The sequence below is a fragment of the Physeter macrocephalus genome, chromosome 19 (genome assembly GCF_002837175.3).
Source record: "Physeter macrocephalus isolate SW-GA chromosome 19, ASM283717v5, whole genome shotgun sequence".
Taxonomy (NCBI): Eukaryota; Metazoa; Chordata; class Mammalia; order Artiodactyla; family Physeteridae; genus Physeter; species Physeter macrocephalus.
This window is the reverse complement of record NC_041232.1, coordinates 77,339,820-77,358,061: the sequence shown is the minus strand read 5'-3', so window position 1 is coordinate 77,358,061 and position 18,242 is coordinate 77,339,820. Positions and strand designations below refer to the sequence as shown.

Genomic DNA, 18,242 nt, shown 5'->3' with positions numbered 1-18,242 from the left:
GTCCCCAAACCCACTGCTCCTGATGTTTGAAGATTCCTCAAGGACCACATAACTGGAATGGGCATTAGAAAAACCTAAGGCAGTCTTTTCTTTCTTGACTAACAAAACCAAAGTCTACAGAATCCTAGTGAAATGCCCAAGGTCACACAGCTAGTTACTGATAGGACTGGGATTGCAAAGGTCATTTAAGGTGTTTGTTAAATATTTCTCATTCTGATAATGAAGATCTTTCTAATTTATTACCTTTAGAATTTATCATCTTCTCCAAAAGCCAGGAAAGGTAGATTTGATCTTTTGGTAGGTAGATCTCAAATTTCTGAAATAACCATGAGTTTGAATTTTCAAAGTAGGAGACCATCAGGTTCCATCCAAAAGGGTCAGGACAGAGTAAGAATAAGAGGGGGAAAGGAATCTCTTGCTCAGGATTGTATGTTTATATGTTACAAACAATGGAAAGTGAGCAGTATCCAACTTTAAGCGTGACTTTTCCCCTCTAAACAACTCTGGCGATCAATAATTAATAATAACCTCCTACTACACTGTAACACTATGGGAGTTAAGTATCTCCAGTGAAATTTGAATAATAGTCCATTGACTGTTTTAGAAACAGGGTACCAACTCAGGAAAATATCTTAGGATATAAGAATGCATATTGTATGGTGATTTAGTTGTTGCTATAAATCCTATATTTTGAGATGCTTCTCCGTTCCTAATGTACCCATTAGAATCATTCTAGATTTAATATTGCCGTCTCCAGCTTTTACTATAGAAATATACTATCATTTGTTTCATCTCTGTACCATTTAAAGTTTAGCATTAACTTCAATAATTTTAATGCTGATGAAACAGCCCTCTTCTTTTGTACTTAAAAGGTATAATTCTTTACATTTTAATTAGTGAGGGTGGGGACCCTCTGTGATATGTGACTTCTCACGTAAAGAAACTGTGATCAAACCCATTAGCTCCCTGGGCCAGATAACATTACAACCACAGACCACAACTTCTTGCCGTTAACTGGCCTGAAGATTCAGGCAGGGGTCCTGGAAATGAATCACATAGCCCCGTAGTAGTTTGCATCTGCTTATCAGACGGGGAATGAAAACTTCTCTAAGTGGATTACAGAATCAATTTCAACTACGCACAAATAACCTCTGCCCTGGGTGAAAGGAATGAAAAAGAAAGAGGAACAATAGTTTACAATTAACTAGAAGAAGCCTATATAAATTAAAAAGAAAGTGACAAAGCACAGTCCTTCTGAGCTATTTATAGAATATCTAAACGGTAAAATTATATTTAACGGGCTTGTTTCTTTGTACTTTTACAACATATCTCAGCGGGATCAATTTTCACTCTTAATTTACCCTTGCATTTACACTGAGCCAGGTAAGATTTACGTGACTTCAATAAAAGGCATCGCGTTTCAGTAAACATTTAGCGAAACAGCCAAAAAGAAATTCTACCAGAATGAAAATCTAGAGTATAATCTGAAATGAATGTAAGGACGTGCATGTCTGCATATTCGTTTGCACTGATAACTTTGTCAGTGAGGAGTCTTGCAGAACAAGGGGGAAATATTTGCAGGGGTATCTTTCTGCAGAACCCGCAAATTCCCAGAGGAGGCACTCAAGTGCTGCCGGTTACAGCTCGATCTGCTCTGCTTGTCAGAGGCTGAGGAGATGGTCACACACAGGACGCTGATCACACGCCTTCCTTGTCCTCAGCTCCCCTTTATCACCTAATTTAGAAGCAAGTGAGTCCTTCCTGCTAAGGAGAGAAGCTCCCATCACTATCCCTTTGCAATTCACGAAGGTGCCTTAGTTATTTTAGAAGTTTCTGATACTGCCAATTTAAGAGAAGGCTTTGAAGCCTCCCAATCAAGTAACTAACCTTTTTGCGTGTGAGAGAGAACCATGATGTGATAGGAACTACTAAGGCACTAAATGCAAAACCTTATAAAATCGAAGGAGGAGGGAACCACTGAGGCATAAAAATTCACACACTGAACAATTTATGGTACTTTACAAAAGATTTCTAAAAGATTTGACAAAGAAAGTATTGGGCTTGACACAAAGATGTATTCACTTCCTCACATCAGTATACATTCCGAGAAGTTTCTATCAGCTTTCCCCTAAAACAAAAAAAAAAAAAACAAAACGAACAAACAAACAAACAAAAACTAAAATGCTGAATGATAGGGAGACCAATAAAGAAATCACGTCTTAGGAGACACAGTGGGTATTCCGAGAAGTTTCTATCAGCTTTCCCCTAAAAAACAACAAAAAAAAAAAACGAACAAACAAACAAACAAAAACTAAAATGCTGAATGATAGGGAGACCAATAAAGAAATCACGTCTTAGGAGACACAGTGGGTGGATTTTTAGATCTAGGAAGGCTGAACAGTGGCCGACTCAGGATGCTCCCCATCCTCTCCCCTTCACTGGATACTGAAAACTAGAGTCAATTCAAGGGTAAACTGCAGTAATACAGATGCTTTACAATTACCCTTTTATAAGAAAGGGAAAAGCTCTGTGCTATTAAATCAATAAAAGTGGACTTAAGAAGAGCTGTGAGCCTGTCAGCTGATTGTTAACACAATTCTAATGACCTACTGCAGCCCTTAATCACAGCATCTCACGTTGTAAGTGCACAAATGCCCTTCTATTAAGGCTGCAAACCTTACTGACTTTTAGCAGGTGGATGGTCTGCTCTGATGATCGTTTTATTTTTCTTTCCACAGACGAGCTTTCACAGCTAGCTTTACCAGATAAGACTATTAAGGTTGGTCGCTACCTAATTGCTTCTGCCACTCGACTCCACATTAAACACTAGCATATAAGCCAGACTTCCACAAAGTTGCCAGTTTGACTACCTGCCTCAATTCTTTTGCATTTTAATTCATACTGTCCCAAATAGCCCCAAAATGAAGAAGATTATTCTTAATATATTGCCTTTTACATATAGTAACAAGAAAGCAGCTTCTGTAAACAAAATCTAACCAGTTCTTCCGGAAAGAAGTAAATTTGGTGAGTTACTGAAAGGTTTCCAATGCAATTACTTTCTTCCTCAGTTCTTCACTACCAACTTGTCTTTATAAAGACACAAGTAAAACTATTTAGATGTCGCCGGCAGTGTATCAATACAAACTTTCCTTTAAAAAAAAATGGCTCCTACTGCCCCTAAACTCTTAAAATACACATTTTTGTGCTGTTAACCTGATTTTTTTTTAACGCATGCTTGTCACATAGCTCAAGCCATATGTTCACATGTTACTTACATTTTTTTCTATTTTTTTCCCATAAAGTTTTGTCTACTTTTGTGTGAAAAATAATCTGAATACCTTCCTGATTACAGGAATTATGAAGGCGAGTCTTAAAGATGTTTCACTTAAAAAGTGATCCAATAAAGAGAAGATATTTCTTGCAAGGTAAAAGGCGTTTTAAGTATATTCGTGGTTCAATTTTCACATCTCCAAAGCCTTGAGACACCCAATCCTTGATGGTTTCTTCACAGGTTCCCATCTTCCCACTGCTGGGTGAATTCAGTGCCAATCTCTACTCACCTGAACTGTATCTAACAAATCCGTAAGATTAACGATCTAAAACGTGAAGCCAGTAAAGACAATAGGTCCTTCCTCGTGCATCCACGCTGGGAGGCTGAATAGCCGCAACCAGCCGTGGACCAGGTGTGCCCACGAAGAAGTCCACCAAGCATTCAGAGAAGCAGGGCGCCCTATGAACGACGCACGCCTTGGGTACAGCCGGGCGGAGGGGAGGCAGGATGCCTAGTAGAGGCCAGCCCTGCGGATGCCCGGCAGCAGCAGAATACTAATTACAGGAAAAAGCAAAGCACCCTTAGATGAGCTCCACCTTTCCGAAAGGTACACAGAGTCTACGCAGATGGTCAGCTGGACTCCCGCACGCTCAGGCACACACCCCCTTGCAGTCTCAGACCGCGGCAGAAGCTGGACGCCCCGCCAGCGCGGCGTTTTGCCCCTATCCATCCCAGATCAAAGGAGGGTCCCTCGTGCTCCTCTTTGAGGAGAGCGGACCAGATTGCGTGCACCGCTTCACCTGGAGAGCGCTGCGATCTGCTCTCTCCCTCAACTCGCCAACTCGCGTTGCACCTGGTGTCCATCAGCACCGGCTTTCCGGGCCCCGCGCCCTAGGCTCCGCCAGCCCGCCCTGCCCGGCGGAGCCGCAGCTCAGGGTCACCGAGCAGGAACTTGGGGACGCCAGGAAAACTCCACACGGATGCCCACGCCCGCCTCCCGCCCGCCGAGGAGTCCCGCTTCCCCAGGCGCACGGCGACGGCGCGCTTCTGCCCGGCGGCGCCTTCCCCGGCCCCCCAACTCACCTGGGGGCTCGCTGCCCTCTCCACGGCGTCCGGCGCCAGCCACCCGGTCGTTGGCATCCGAAAGGGGGCGCGCTCAGCAGCCGGGCGCCCCCGGGTGCCTCGGGACTCAGCGCGCGCCGCTGGGCGCACGGGGCGGACCCGCGGCGCCCGCTCGGCACCCGCTGCGGCCGGCCCGGCGCGGGCGCCTGTTCCAATCACAGCCCTCCGCGCGGGGCTTGGGGCGCAGGATGCGGGGTCCCTGTCCGGGCCCCGGGCGGCTCAGACGCCAGGTCCGGAGCGAGCGGGCGCGCGCGTCCGGAGAGAGGGCTAGAGGGCGAGTGGGCGGGCGGAGGAGAGGAGGAGAGGGCGCGCGGGGGCGGGCCAGGTGGGCGGGAGCGGAGGAGGAGCGGGTGGTCGGCGGCGGGCGCCTGCAGACAGCGCCGTGCGTGGCGGGACCCGCGAGCTGCTGAGACTCCGGCACCTCCCGGAGCCCGAGTGAGGGCTCTCTGCAAGGAAGCCGCTCCGCCGCCGCGCGCGCACTCTCGCGCGCGCACCCCCGCGCTCCACTCCTCCACCGCCCTCCTGACAGCTCGGTGCAGACCGAGTCCTTCGCAGGAAAATCCAGAGGAGCGGTGAAAGTAGGAGGGGCAGCAGCCCATCCATCTCTCGGCGAGGTATTTGCATCGGCAGCGCGGAGCTGGAGGAGAGTTTTGGGAATTTTTTCCAGCGACCTCCCCTCCCCACCCCCAACCTGTCGCGGAAGCCGTGATCAATTGAGCTCCTGAGGCATGAAGGGAAAGTCATAAAACTAATCAGAACTTACAGTTTTCTTGCGTGATAGTTTTGCCCTTTCAATCTCCTCGGACTGCCCTAGTTCTACCTTCTCTACTTGCAGACAATTTCCTCCCCTGCTGGGCTCTCTAATGCAAAACTTCCGAGGCGTGTGATTTACGCGCAGGGTGGGAGAGAGGACCCTTGCGAGGTGGGGAAGGGGCTCTGATCTTTTTTTTAGGACGCGCCACAGCCAGTAGAGTTGAGCACGCTTCGTTTTCCTTTGCTCTGGTGCTTGATTCAGCCTGATGACGAGATGGATGTTCTGTCGTAGGGGTTAGGAAGGTTGAATAGATCATTTCCAAGCGCATTCGTTTTCATTTTTCTCATTCCGTCAGTGGAACTTGCCCTGCGTCTGTCATCCATCCTTAACAGTGATTCTCCAGATACCGGTCATGTGGGCATAGGCTCGTCCGTGTAAGCACCTCTGCTTTCTTGCTCACTCGGGCACACTTGCCCTCCCCCCAGTCTAGCTCCTCCTGTCCATTTAGCTTGCATTTTCCCTCTCATCTAGTTAGTATTTAAAATTGAATTCTATGCTAATCTAACAGCAAGCCTTTTTAAAGCTTCTATTCATTTCCAGATACCACGCATGCTATGCTATTTACTTACAGTTGCTTCATTTTAAAAGTTATATCTCCAACCCCAAACCTCTCCAGCTCCAGGTCTGCTTGGATGGCCATTTCACGGTCCATTTCCATTCAACTGTCAGCCATCACCCAAACTTGGTACGTTTAGAACAGACCTGTATCTCTGCATAGGTACCGCCTTGGATTTCCCAGAGTGTATTTCTCTTTCAGCACCATCGTCATTCTCCAGGTAGCAAGACATTAAACCTTGGCTTCATCTTTGAGGACTCTGACAGGATTTTCTCTGTGAAAATCCTCAACTATTCCAGCTAATATTACACAATCTAGAACTTTACGTTTTTCTGGTGGCCTTACGTACATTTGTCTTCCTTCATCTAATGAATTTGCTTCTGGGATGGGACCTATCCTTATAATTGTTCTGGACCAAACGCTTCAGGAAGGCAAAGATTGATATTCAGTATGATTAACACACAGCGCATGTTCAGCCCTTAGCAAATATTTGTTGAATACAGAAGTGAATGTTTGTATCCCATCCAGCATTAACACAAATCTGAGCCCACCGACCTGTTTGTAACCAGTTCATTGACTGCCTGGATCTTTCATCTGTAAGAGATGGCGTGTGATCAGGAATCAGGTACTGTACCATATTTATTTATTATCTTGTTCTAATCAATGGCCACCCCATAAGAAAGGGAAAAAATTGGAGACCTTTTTTTGAAACGATATTTTGGTCCTACTGTTTCTAAAATTGTCCTCAATTTTTTTTATTTTCTTGTGCCTCTGCATAAATATTGATCACCAGTTTGGGCTTCCATCCTGAACCAGATGTTTCCATGCTACTTGGCTTCCTTTTTAAAAAAATATCCTTAAACTGTAACCTTGACACAGATTCTAGAAGGGGTGAGTTAACCAGAATACTAGTTCTGGTCTGTTCGTCACAGAGGAAGGTCGAGGTTCTTCTCCACCTAGAGAGCACAGTGTAGAAGGCAAGGGTAAGAAGAGCGGATGCTTCAGACAGTAAGTGAGGGACACCCTTTCGTTTGGGGAGGTCACGGATGGTCTCTCTCTGAGGAGGTGCACTTAAGCTGAGACATGTTGATGAGAATGAGTTGGACTTGAGAAGCTCTGAAGGACAATGGCCTGGACAGAATAAACAAGGACGAACGCTTGCAGACGGAAAGAGCCGCGTATATGGGAGAAACGGAGAACACAGCACAAGGGGGAGAATCAGGAGGGATTATGTTGGAGTGGTGGGGAAGGGACAAGTCTCGTAGGGCCTTCTAGGTCCCTGGAAAGTGTTTGCATTTTATTTTTAGGAGGAAGCTCAACATTAGGAATGACAAGTAAAGGAATTGCTCCACAAGTTTACACCGTGGTCAAGTTCAAGGACAAGACATGTTTTTTTGATCCTTTCTCCTCTTGCATCCTTTTCCTACAACTTTTGGTTGATTAGAGAACCTTGTTTTCTTAGAAACACAAATACAAAGTCACTGTACGAGATAAATCCCAAGATGCTACTGAATGTTTAAGATTCCATGAAATACAAATGTAAGTCATGGACTTCCCTGGTGGCGCCGTGGTTAAGAATCTACCTGCCGATGCAGGGGCCATGGGTTCGGGCCCTGGTCCAGGAAGACCTCACATGCGGTGGAGCTACCAAGCCCGTGCGCCACAACTCCTGAGCCTGTGCGCTACAGCCCGCGAGCCACAACTACTGAGCCCGCGCGCCACAACTACTGAAGCCCGTGCACCTAGGGCCTGTGCTCCACAACAAGAGAAGCCACCGCAATGAGAAGCCTGCGCACCGCAACGAAGAGTAGCCCCCGCTCACCACAACTAGAGAAAGTCCATGCGCAGCAATGAAGACCCAACGCAGCCAAAAATAAATAAATTAATTAACTAATTAATTAATAAAATAAATTTTAAAAATATATATAAATCATAACCACATATGCTTGTGAAATTTCATGTTTCCATATAATTTTCAAATTTGTTTTAAGCACGTGCGCAGCAGTGAAGACCCAACGCAGCCAAAAATAAATAAATTAACTAATTAATTAATAAAATAAATTTTAAAAAAACAAATGTAAATCATAACCACATATGCTTGTGAAATTTCATGTTTCCATATAATTTTCAAATTTGTTTTAATATTTCTATTCTTATATATAACAATCTTTTACAAATCCTCTCGGTTGAAGGTTTCATTTCTTCACTGTCACATAATGCTGTACACAAATTTGGTAAATGTCCCCCTTTCTTTCCTACTTAAAAAAATCCTCTCAATTTATTTTCATTCTTGATTAAATCAATAAAATCACCTGTACCAGACCTGAATTTTGGAGGAGGAATCAGAAAAGGTAAGAGAACTTTGCCATGATTTCTGTTGGTGTGGAAAAGTATTTCTCTACATGTTTTATCTCCCAAAGCAGATTTGGTGCAAGTACAAAGTTTCTGATGAGATTGCTGATTCAATTATATTCATATTCATTCCATCCTGATCTTACTCGAAAACCAGAGATGTGGCTTGAGTATCTGGCAACTGAGGGCAGAAAAAAGCTAATCACTGAGATCTAAGCACTTCTAGCAATTCTGGGGAGCCCTGGGTAGGAAAACATAGATGTGGCAGAAGGTAAGAAGCAGTTACATAAGGCAAGCTCTCAAAAAGTCGGATCATTTATAGTTTCCTGTGACAGTCTCTCCCAATATAAACGTGTGGATAATAATAAAAATGTATCTTCATTATGTAATGCTTAGAATTTTCCTGAGTATGTCTATACTCTTCAATCTATTTCATCCAATTAAGTATACTTCCATTTTCTAGAAAAGAAAGGACTTCATAGGAGAGATTTCTAGCTCTCTACAGTCATTTACTAACTTGGTAAATCTAAACTCCTACCGTGTGATCCTTAGTCTAGGGTTTTAGAACACAACGTTCCTTTTTTTTTTTTTTTTTTTTTTTTTTGGTATGCGGGCCTCCCTCTGCTGCGGCCTCTCCCGTTGCGGCGCACAGGCTCCGGACGCGCAGGCTCAGCGGCCGTGGCTCACGGGCCCAGCCGCTCCGCGGCATGTGGGATCCTCCCAGACCGGGGCGCGAACCCGGTTCCCCTGCATCGGCAGGCGGACGCGCAACCACTGCGCCACCAGGGAAGCCCGAAGATGTAGTTCTTATCTTCAGGAACCTTCCAACCTATTGCGAACATAAGAAGGTGCATACATCTCCATACACCGCGATGAGCATTGTGATCAGGTAGACACACAAGATCAAGTGTAGAAGCACATAACATGACAAAAAGTATCGAATGGGCAGAGAAAATGTTTGGATTGTACCATGAGAGCAATGCGGGAGCATAAGGAGTTTTACGAAGGGAAATTCTGATGATAATTGTATGAGAAGGCAACACCCTGGCAGCCTTGTGCACTGAAGGTGAGGAAGTGTTTAGGAAATTACTGGAGAAATCCAGGTGAGAAAAATATTGGCCTGGACTCTAGTTGTGGCACTAGTGTATGAAAATCCCTTGCATGTAATCAGAAAATATAAATAGATTTGAAGATTTCTTGAACGCAGTTATCAATAACAGAGCATAAATGATCACTGAGAGAAGAAAGATGTGTGCCTAGGATTAGCATCATGAAATCACCCCTCCCCCACCCCTTGACCGCATCTCCCTGGTGACAGTGCCCCTCACAGGTACTAGACTGAACAAATCCAAAGTCTGAGATGATACAATTTTGCTGCTTAAGGTGCTCTCAAGGGCTCCTTGTTCATTATCCAAGCAGTCAGTCTGTCCAAAGATGAATACTTCCTTGGCGAGTACACTACTTAGTTAAAGGGCCCTGCATATATTCACAGAGCAGGGTCAGCACGGAGTAAGTTAGAAAATGCAAGGTTGTCTATTGGGGTCTCAGGAAGTCTCTCCTTAAATGTTCTCCAGGGTGAGGAGGAGGGCAACAGACCTTTCAGGAGCCAGAGTAAGAGCACAGGACTAAGATCTCATTTAAATCAATAAAAGTGCCAAGCATGGAAAACCTTGATAGCATAAGGAAAATGAGAAAGGAAAAAAAAAATCAAAAGTCCTTTGCAAACTCACATATCATAAGGTAGATGTGTCCCAGTGGGTGGTACTCAGATTTCTGAGGTGATACAATGATGCTCGTGGACCAGTACTGAGGTTTCCATTCACTTCAAATACACAGCACAGAGAACTTCCACGGCGAAGAATAAGATCTATTGGTTAAACAGAAAAACAAACAACTTTAGACTTTTTAAATCTGCCTACCTGTATATCTTATGCTTTAGATTATAGGTAGCACACTCCTTACCCCAACTATTTAGAAAAAAACCCACAGAAAGAAAATGGGAACGAAATGACGCATGGAGGGGTCAGAAAGCAAGGGTGAAGGATTCATTATTCCCCTGTTCTAAGCAAAGGAAGTTGCCCAGACTATCTTTCCAGAATCCTCCAGATAGCCAAAGCTTCTCCACGGGCCTTCAGAATATCTGAGATATTGTGGGTCACTGGTTACCGTTTTAAAGAAGTGGAGCTTCCTGCTGCTACATGTCAAATTTCTCAACATTTTCCTTCTGACGAACAAACTCAAACAGATAAACATCTGACTTGGATTTGGTATTGAACGCCAAAGCAAGGGAACACTTAGTTATTTAAATAGCGTATGATACCACTGATGTGCAGTTGTAGCTCTGGAATTACAATGGTTGGAACACAAATTACTTTTTAAAAAGCAGCTCAAATCAAAATTGTCAGAAATAATGCAGCCAGGCCTGTGCAGTCTCTTGAATTATAGTTGTTCCATAAAAGCCTTCTAAACCCGTCAGAGAGAAAAGCGATAATGCAAATTCCTGCTAAACGTTGCTCTGTCACTCTGATAAACCAGAGAATCTTCTGGAAAAAAAAGTGGATTTTCACAGTAAACTCATTTCAGAAATATTTATTGAGTGTGTGCTGTCTGCTGGGTTTGATGCCACAAATTGCAGGAGCTAAAAAGGAAAGTAACGCCAAGGCCCCACGGAATATTCCAGGCACATACAGAACTATAAAAAGGGGAGAGATGAGGCTAAACTCAGAGAACCATAAGCAGTGAGGTATGGGATTTGAAGAAGGAAGACACTTGTTACTGGAGAGTCTTAAAAGCATAAGCCAGTATGACCTTTCACTTGGGTCTTGGACAGGACTAGGATACAGACAGTAGGAGACAGCAGAATATCAGGAGAATATTCAGAGAACCTCAAACAGTCTCCAAGGAGCAAAGGGATTTAATAGGGGAATTTTTTGTTGTTTACATAAAGTGAGATTCTTATACAGAATCCTCTGCTCACCTAGACAGAAAGAGGGCTCCCTAAGCATGCGTTCACTTGTTCAGCTTGTGCTGGGACACTTTCTCTGCCTGTGCACTAAACTGATTGTTCCCTGCATGCAGACTCAGAGATCTGGCTTGCCCTGGGGTTTCCAGGTTTTATAGCTGGTGCCACTAAATTATATTTAGCGTTCTCCTAACACACAGAAAACGTGCGTGTAGGAATGACCCTACTTCCCGCAGCTGCACGGAACCAAGAGTACAGCTCTCTGGAATGTGTGACTTTGAGGCTAAACTCATATTCAGAAAGCAAATCCAGGAAGGGAAAATATGAGGAAACTATATACCTTAGGAAGAAAAATTAGATGAAATGAGCCAGTTTCTACAAAGGAAGGTTAGCACGCTTAATAAAATATTGAAGAACCACCACTCTAGAAGATACTTGTGGTTAAGAAGAGCAGTAGTCTTTTTATGAACTTGAACTACTCCAGTGCCAAAGGTGATACCTCAAGTAGTCATTATCTTTTTGATCTGCAAGTGATTCCACTTTTCACTGTTAGGCTTGAATGATTAAAAAGGGATACAACCAGCATCCTTCCTTCACTTCATTCCCATCTGGCAAAATGGTCACTCTACACCCCAAATTAACGAGGGCCTCTCACTGCAAAAGAGTAAATAAGAAAACTAACTTGATTGAGACAGATGTCGTATATGAGGACCAACATAAACAGACCTTATGGACAAAATAAGGCATGATATTTTCTAATGCATTTGTGTATTTGTGTGAGAAAAAATTGTGCTGGAAATGAATCCTCATTATGCTACATTTATTTAGTTAGGGCTTTTTACATTTAATGCTGACAAGAAAGTGTTATACTTATCGTGAGGAACTTAAAGATTTCCTTCCAAATAAATCTGTGGTTACGAATCATGGTCTGAAAGGGTTAATGGGCCTCAGTAAGCTACTGAATTGCCACCAGTCACGGAGGATAATTGGGCTCCATACCTTATGCATGAAATGACCTACATAAGACACCTTTGATGACACTTAAGCATATTCCCTCATTTTCTCAATGATGAAGCTCAAATTCAGGAAGGTTAAAGGGATTGGTTCATCATCTCATGACAAACTCCAGGTAGGGGAATAAGATGCTAAACCCAGTAACGAAAGCATGCTGGCTGGTCCGCAGGGCAACATCCAATGCAGGATTCCAAAACCCCTAGACATGTAGACATAATTATTTGATATTTTGCGTGTCAGATGTCAAGAAGGATTTTTTGGTTTATATTTCATAGCTTTTCTAAGCATGAGAAAAGAATTTGGTTGTAGCCATTCTCATTTTTAATTTGACTTTTTTTTATAGCTTGGACTGTAGTGGATTTATAATGATTAAAATTGAATATATTTTCACAAATAATTCTGTAGACGTGGCTTTCCATCACACCTTAAAATTTTATTTAACTACTAATGTAAATCATAATTCTCATTCTTAGAAGAATAAGAATTGAATGAGTCTGTCGCTTTAGGGGAAAAAAACCCTATATTTTGGAGAACTATAAAGTCAAATGAATAGCTCACGGCAAGAAAGTAATTTGATGTTAGAATCCATATTGATGGATAATTCATTTCCTTTATTGTATGAGATATCAAGTAGTTCCACCCAAAAGTGAAAAAGCTAAATAAGTTTTTTTAACCCATAGTTAATGAATAAAAATAGCTCTATTACTCGTTAGAAAATTATTAGGTATTCTTTAAACATTTAAATATTCCCCTATAGATTAAGACTAAATATATCTAAATTTATGAAAGACAGCTCCTTAACCGACCTTGCAAATTTGACTAATTTGAGTGTCATGTGTGAGTGAATACATAACAGAGCAAGACAAACAAAGTTTTAGGTGTTTTAGTTTGTTTAACCAAGACGGGCCAAGTCAGTGCTCCTCTGATTACATCCAACCTGCAGACAAGTTGGGCCCATATAGTGGTTTTGTTTGTTTGTTTATTATTTTTATTCATGTCTTCCAGTATTTGTTATTGGAAGATTATACATACACGTCTCTGTTTCTGACTTCTCTTGTTTTTTCTTTATTTTACAAATGTTCTATCTATATACATATATATATATAATTTTTTCTTTTTTCTTTTTTTTTTTTTTTTGGCCATGCCACACAGCTTGCGGGATCCTAGTTCCCCGACCAGGGATTGAACACAGGCCTCCGGCAGTGGAAGCGCAGAGTCCTAACCACTGGACCACCTGGGAATTCCCTCTGACTTCTCTTCTACACACTGAAAATCTGACACACTTACAATTTCATATTATAAAGTGTGACTAATGTGAGGCCTCTCTGTTCCCTTGAGATGGGCATATACACTCCATTTCGCCACAGTCAGCTTACTCCTCAATGTAACTGTTGAGCCTTTGCAGGTGTGTTACTTTACAATCCCTAATACTGAAGGTATTGAGATATCTTAGTCTCCTTGCACTTCTGTAAGAAAATACCCTAGACTTGGTGGCTTAAACAACAAACACTTATTTCTCACGTGTTGTCTGGGGACTCCACGTGTGAAATCAGGGTGCCGGCATGTATGGTTCTGGTGAGAGCCCTCTTCCTGGCTGTAGACAGACTCCTTCTTGCAGTGTCCTTGTGGCCAATGGGGAGAGGTCTATTCTCTTCATCTCCTTATTTGGACACCAATCCCATCATGAGGGCTTCACCCCAAGACCTCATCCAAATCCAATGATGTCCCAAAGGCCCTGCCTCTAAACATCATCACACAGGGGATTAGAGCCTTAACATATGAATTTGGGGGGAAACACAACATTCAGTCCATAGCATAAGATATGCAAGTAGGCAGATTTCAAAGTCTAAAGATTTTTTTTCCCATTTAACCGTTAGACATAATTAGATCTTGTTATTCTTGTGTGTGGTTGTTATCTATACAGTGTATTCAGAGTGAATGGAAACCTCAGTACTAGCACAGCTGCATTCCTGGGAAACCTTAACACCACCCACTGGAACACATCTACTTTATTATATGTGAGTTGGCAAATGGCTTTTGATTTTTTTTTTTTCATTTTACATATGCTATCAAGGTTTTCCATGCTTGGCACTCATATTGATTTAAATGGAATCTTAGTATTTAGATAAATCTATTAGAAGCAAGAATAGCAAAATATGAATCATCCCATTTCATGAAGACTAGTTATGAACACTCAGGTAGTTTTAGCTCCCCCTGTCCTAAAAGGATGGTTTAGATGCTAATTAATACCCAATTTGTAAGGATTCCTTTCTTTGAAAAATAGAGTTATTTCAATTATGCCCAGCGTATGCTTCCATATTTATAACACATGATCTTTATACAGTATTCCTAAATTCTACTTCTTACACTGAATTTGTTTTGTTATTTTTACTTTTGGCTTAAAAATGGAAAAACTTGCTAATCATTAATGAGAGTCACAGGAGGTATGAATACAATACTGTAATTTTATTTTTACTCGCACATATGTGAGCACATTCGGAAGTATAATAACGCAGTTAAACTAAAAGCAATATTTGTAAAGGCTTTGAAGCACAACATTTTTAATTTGGGGATATAATACATTATAACCATTTAAACTAGTACATTTAAAGAGCATTTTAAACAATTATTAAATATATCGTGCATGAATGTACTGTGTTGGTACAAGAATTTGAGTATCAAAGGACCCATTATGTTTTTTAAAGAAACGTATAAATTCAGATATTTTCAGAAGTATTTATATCTCTTTTTTATAAAGAGAACATAGATCATAATCATTGAAATCTACCCAAATCTATCATTCTCTTAATAGACACAGATCTAAATCTTTAGATTTTTCTTTCTATATATTTTTTTCAAAATTGTGTGAAGGATACCAAAAACATATATCAAGTCAATAAAAGTTTAGATATTGGAATTCATTTTCATCCGTTGGCTTGTTTGTTTGTTTTAAGAAACAGAAGACGGCAGGAGGCACACACATTATCAGCTGCATCATATCTCATGTGTATGAAAGGATGTCATGGTAAAGAGTGAACAAAATTGCTCTGAAAAGTATCTTGCACAAAAATCGGATAACTGTTCCTATATAAATTACTTAAATTTAATGCTTCCTGCAGCCCAGAGTTAGGTAATTGGAGTCAGATGAACAGATCAAACTCATGGGAAAAGACATAATCAGTGTGAAATATTCATTTTGACCAAAAAAAAAAAAAAAGAACCTAACAATTGTTCTCCAAACTGTCTGGAATTAGGATAAAAGTTAGTAAGTAAGCCGGAAAGTAACAGTTGTGAAAGAATGCAAAGCATACGTTCTCTCACATTTCTGATTAACTGAGCTTAAGACGGAGGTATTGAGAGAAATAACTTTTCCACAGTTAAGTCCATTAAGCACTAATTGGGAAAGATTTTTTTTTTTCTGGCTGTTTCATCAGGAAAGAAGAGGAGAAAACCCTTTCTTCCTACCCGTTCTGACAGAAGGCACAAAAGGCCTTAACTGTGTATGGGGGAAACATGCCCACACTCCTTTCAGTTGAGGGCTTTTATATTACCCCTGTCAACAGGAACTCAGTCCCCTTCTGAAACTTATTGTCCCCGGCTAAGACCCCTGTGAAAGGCAACAGATGTTGCTAAGATTATACCAGCCTGTCCACTATCCTGTTTCATTTTTCAAGGAAGAAAAAAAAGGAAGCGAATGAGAGATAAGAGACCCAGCCTTGCTTGACATCCTTGGACCATTTTGCACTTGGGCAGATCTGTTTGCACACACTCTGCTGGCTGGGCAGAAAAGGCTGAGCCGATTCCATTCAGCGGAGGTCACTCCTAACACGGTGTTCAATGGGTCTCATGCCTTTCACACGGAGCAGCTGCCTCTGACTGCCAGAGCAAATTGAAGTGATTCAAGCCACCAGCGGGGCATGACTGTAACTTCCATTCACTGGGGAGGGAGGGAAACGTTCAAAACAGACCAACTGGGGTTGCTCACAATAAACCGTAGGATTAGATTTGACACATTGGATATTAAGACATGGTCATATTGAAAAGTAGGCCATAATGACAAGAAATTACGAGATAGTTATGTGAGTGACAATAAGGAAACACAGTACTTGGGCATTTATTAAGTTACACCTAATTATCAAATGCCCTGTATTTCTGGGTTTTCCTGACACTTGAGGAATTCTCACTGTCACCTAGATAGATAACAAACTCCTCAGGTGCACTTGACACACAGGGAAGGCTGACAACATTTAAAAAGCAAAAACACCCATTGAAGCAGGAAGTGATCTGAGGCAAAGTGATGGTTAGGCAAAGCTGGATAGATCGTCTTCCGATTTAAGCATAGAATTATATGAGCAGTTTAAAACTAATAAGATAGACTTATTCCAAAAACAAAGCAGTAAAGGAAAATATGTTCAAATAATGACAGAAATTAATTACATAAAAAGCAGCATAAATTGATATAAATGATGCTATCATTTTTAAACAGGGCTTTTGAAATGGTTAAACAAAGAAATTTTAAAAGGACATGTTTCAAATAACCCATATTTACTTTAGAAATAAAATATCCCTAGTCCATTTAGTAAGATAACATTAGGCAAACATTACCTAAGAATAGATGAGGTTCTTCTTCTTCTTTGATGTAATTATATTCCTTAATTTACTAGCATCAATTCCACATTCTTGAGTTCCCAACATATATCATTGGGTTAAAGTTCAGGAAAATTATTCCCTAAGTCACATTCAATCCCAGACCTCCCATTCATAGGTAGTGGTGAGATTTTTATATGTTGGAATTTTTGCTTCAGAATATTTTTCTTCTTATCCCCACTAGAACTGCAGTTATCAAGAAAAGGTAATATCCCTTGTTCACATTCAAAGAATTTAGTAGAGAATTTTGCGTAGCATACATTCTCAGTCAGTAAATGAATTATGTTTAAATATTAATTTAAACTACTTTGGTATATAAAACATCACAAAAAATAAACAAATACAAATATATGAAAGACACTACACATTTTTCCAGTGTCATAAAACATAAAGCATATTTTTCCAACAAGGTAGTCACCTCCTAAATTACAAGGGGCAAATTGTTTTGTCAGTGAGAACTCACTGGCCTCTGCTTTGCTAAACTGAACACTGGCCTTTAACTGAATTCCATGGTCATTTAAATAAGGGTTGGCTCTAATGTTTCCGAAAGGATCTAAATTCTGAGTGGTATTTAATACTGAGCTCTTCTTCCATGTGGCCTCTATATTTTGTTTCTATGTGTAGCCCTTTCCCTGATTGGCAAGTTATATATTCGTCAACTCACTCCTTCCCTAATATATCTTAAAACTATCTTATGCCAAGAAATTATGTCCCTAAAGTCTAGAATTCACATGGCTTTCGGAATTTGGCCATCAGTTCTTTTGATGGGTTAGATGCAAATAGAAATATTTCTTCAAGATATGGGTGCTGTGAATAATGAAGATGGGGAATGATAGAATGATATCTCTGTTTGGGGAGTTAATTACCCTGCTGATACTAGTGCTAATAGCTCCATAACAAATATAAATTCAGTGTATTGATCTGCTGGAGTCCAGTCCAGAGGGTGTCTGGTAACACAATAAAATTTACAGTGAAATTAACAGCAAGGAAGTTATTTTATGGCTATACATTGTCATAGAAAATCAATAAAGACGTTTGGCATAGGGAAAATTGGGCCAATGATATATTTAAGAAAAAAATAGTTTAGGGCTTCCCTGGTGGCGCAGTGGTTGCGCGTCCGCCTGCCGATGCAGGGGACACGGGTTCGTGCCCCGGTCCGGGAGGATCCCACGTGCCGCGGAGCGGCTGGGCCCGTGAGCCATGGCCGCTGAGCCTGCGCGTCCGGAGCCTGTGCGAGGCCACAACGGTGAGAAGCCCGCGTACCGCAAAAAAAAAAAGAATGCACAATGTGAGAGTTGCGAGTTAAGTTTTATTTGGGGCAAAATGAAGAATTTAGCGCTTTTCTATGTATGGGAAGATGCAAGAGTCTGGGTTCACTGAAATCATTCCTCCGATATGCACCTCAGCCCTCTGGGGCCAGTATCCTGTGTTTTCACTTCCTGAGTTTCCTCAGGGCTCACCATAGGGAGTGGCCGCAGTCTGTTGGCTGCTAGATGGCAGGTAT

General features: G+C 41.7%; 1 protein-coding gene across 1 annotated transcript in view; it reads right to left on the bottom strand.

Annotated features, from left to right (window-relative positions):
- The window catches only part of CDH7 (cadherin 7), a 122,095-nt gene extending 117,684 nt beyond the window's left edge, over positions 1-4,411 (bottom strand). The window contains exon 1 of the mRNA XM_007105088.3: positions 4,355-4,411. Coding sequence (XP_007105150.3) covers positions 4,355-4,411 — 57 coding nt within the window. The remainder of the gene's footprint in view (positions 1-4,354) is intronic.
- Positions 4,412-18,242: the final 13,831 nt, after the last annotated feature.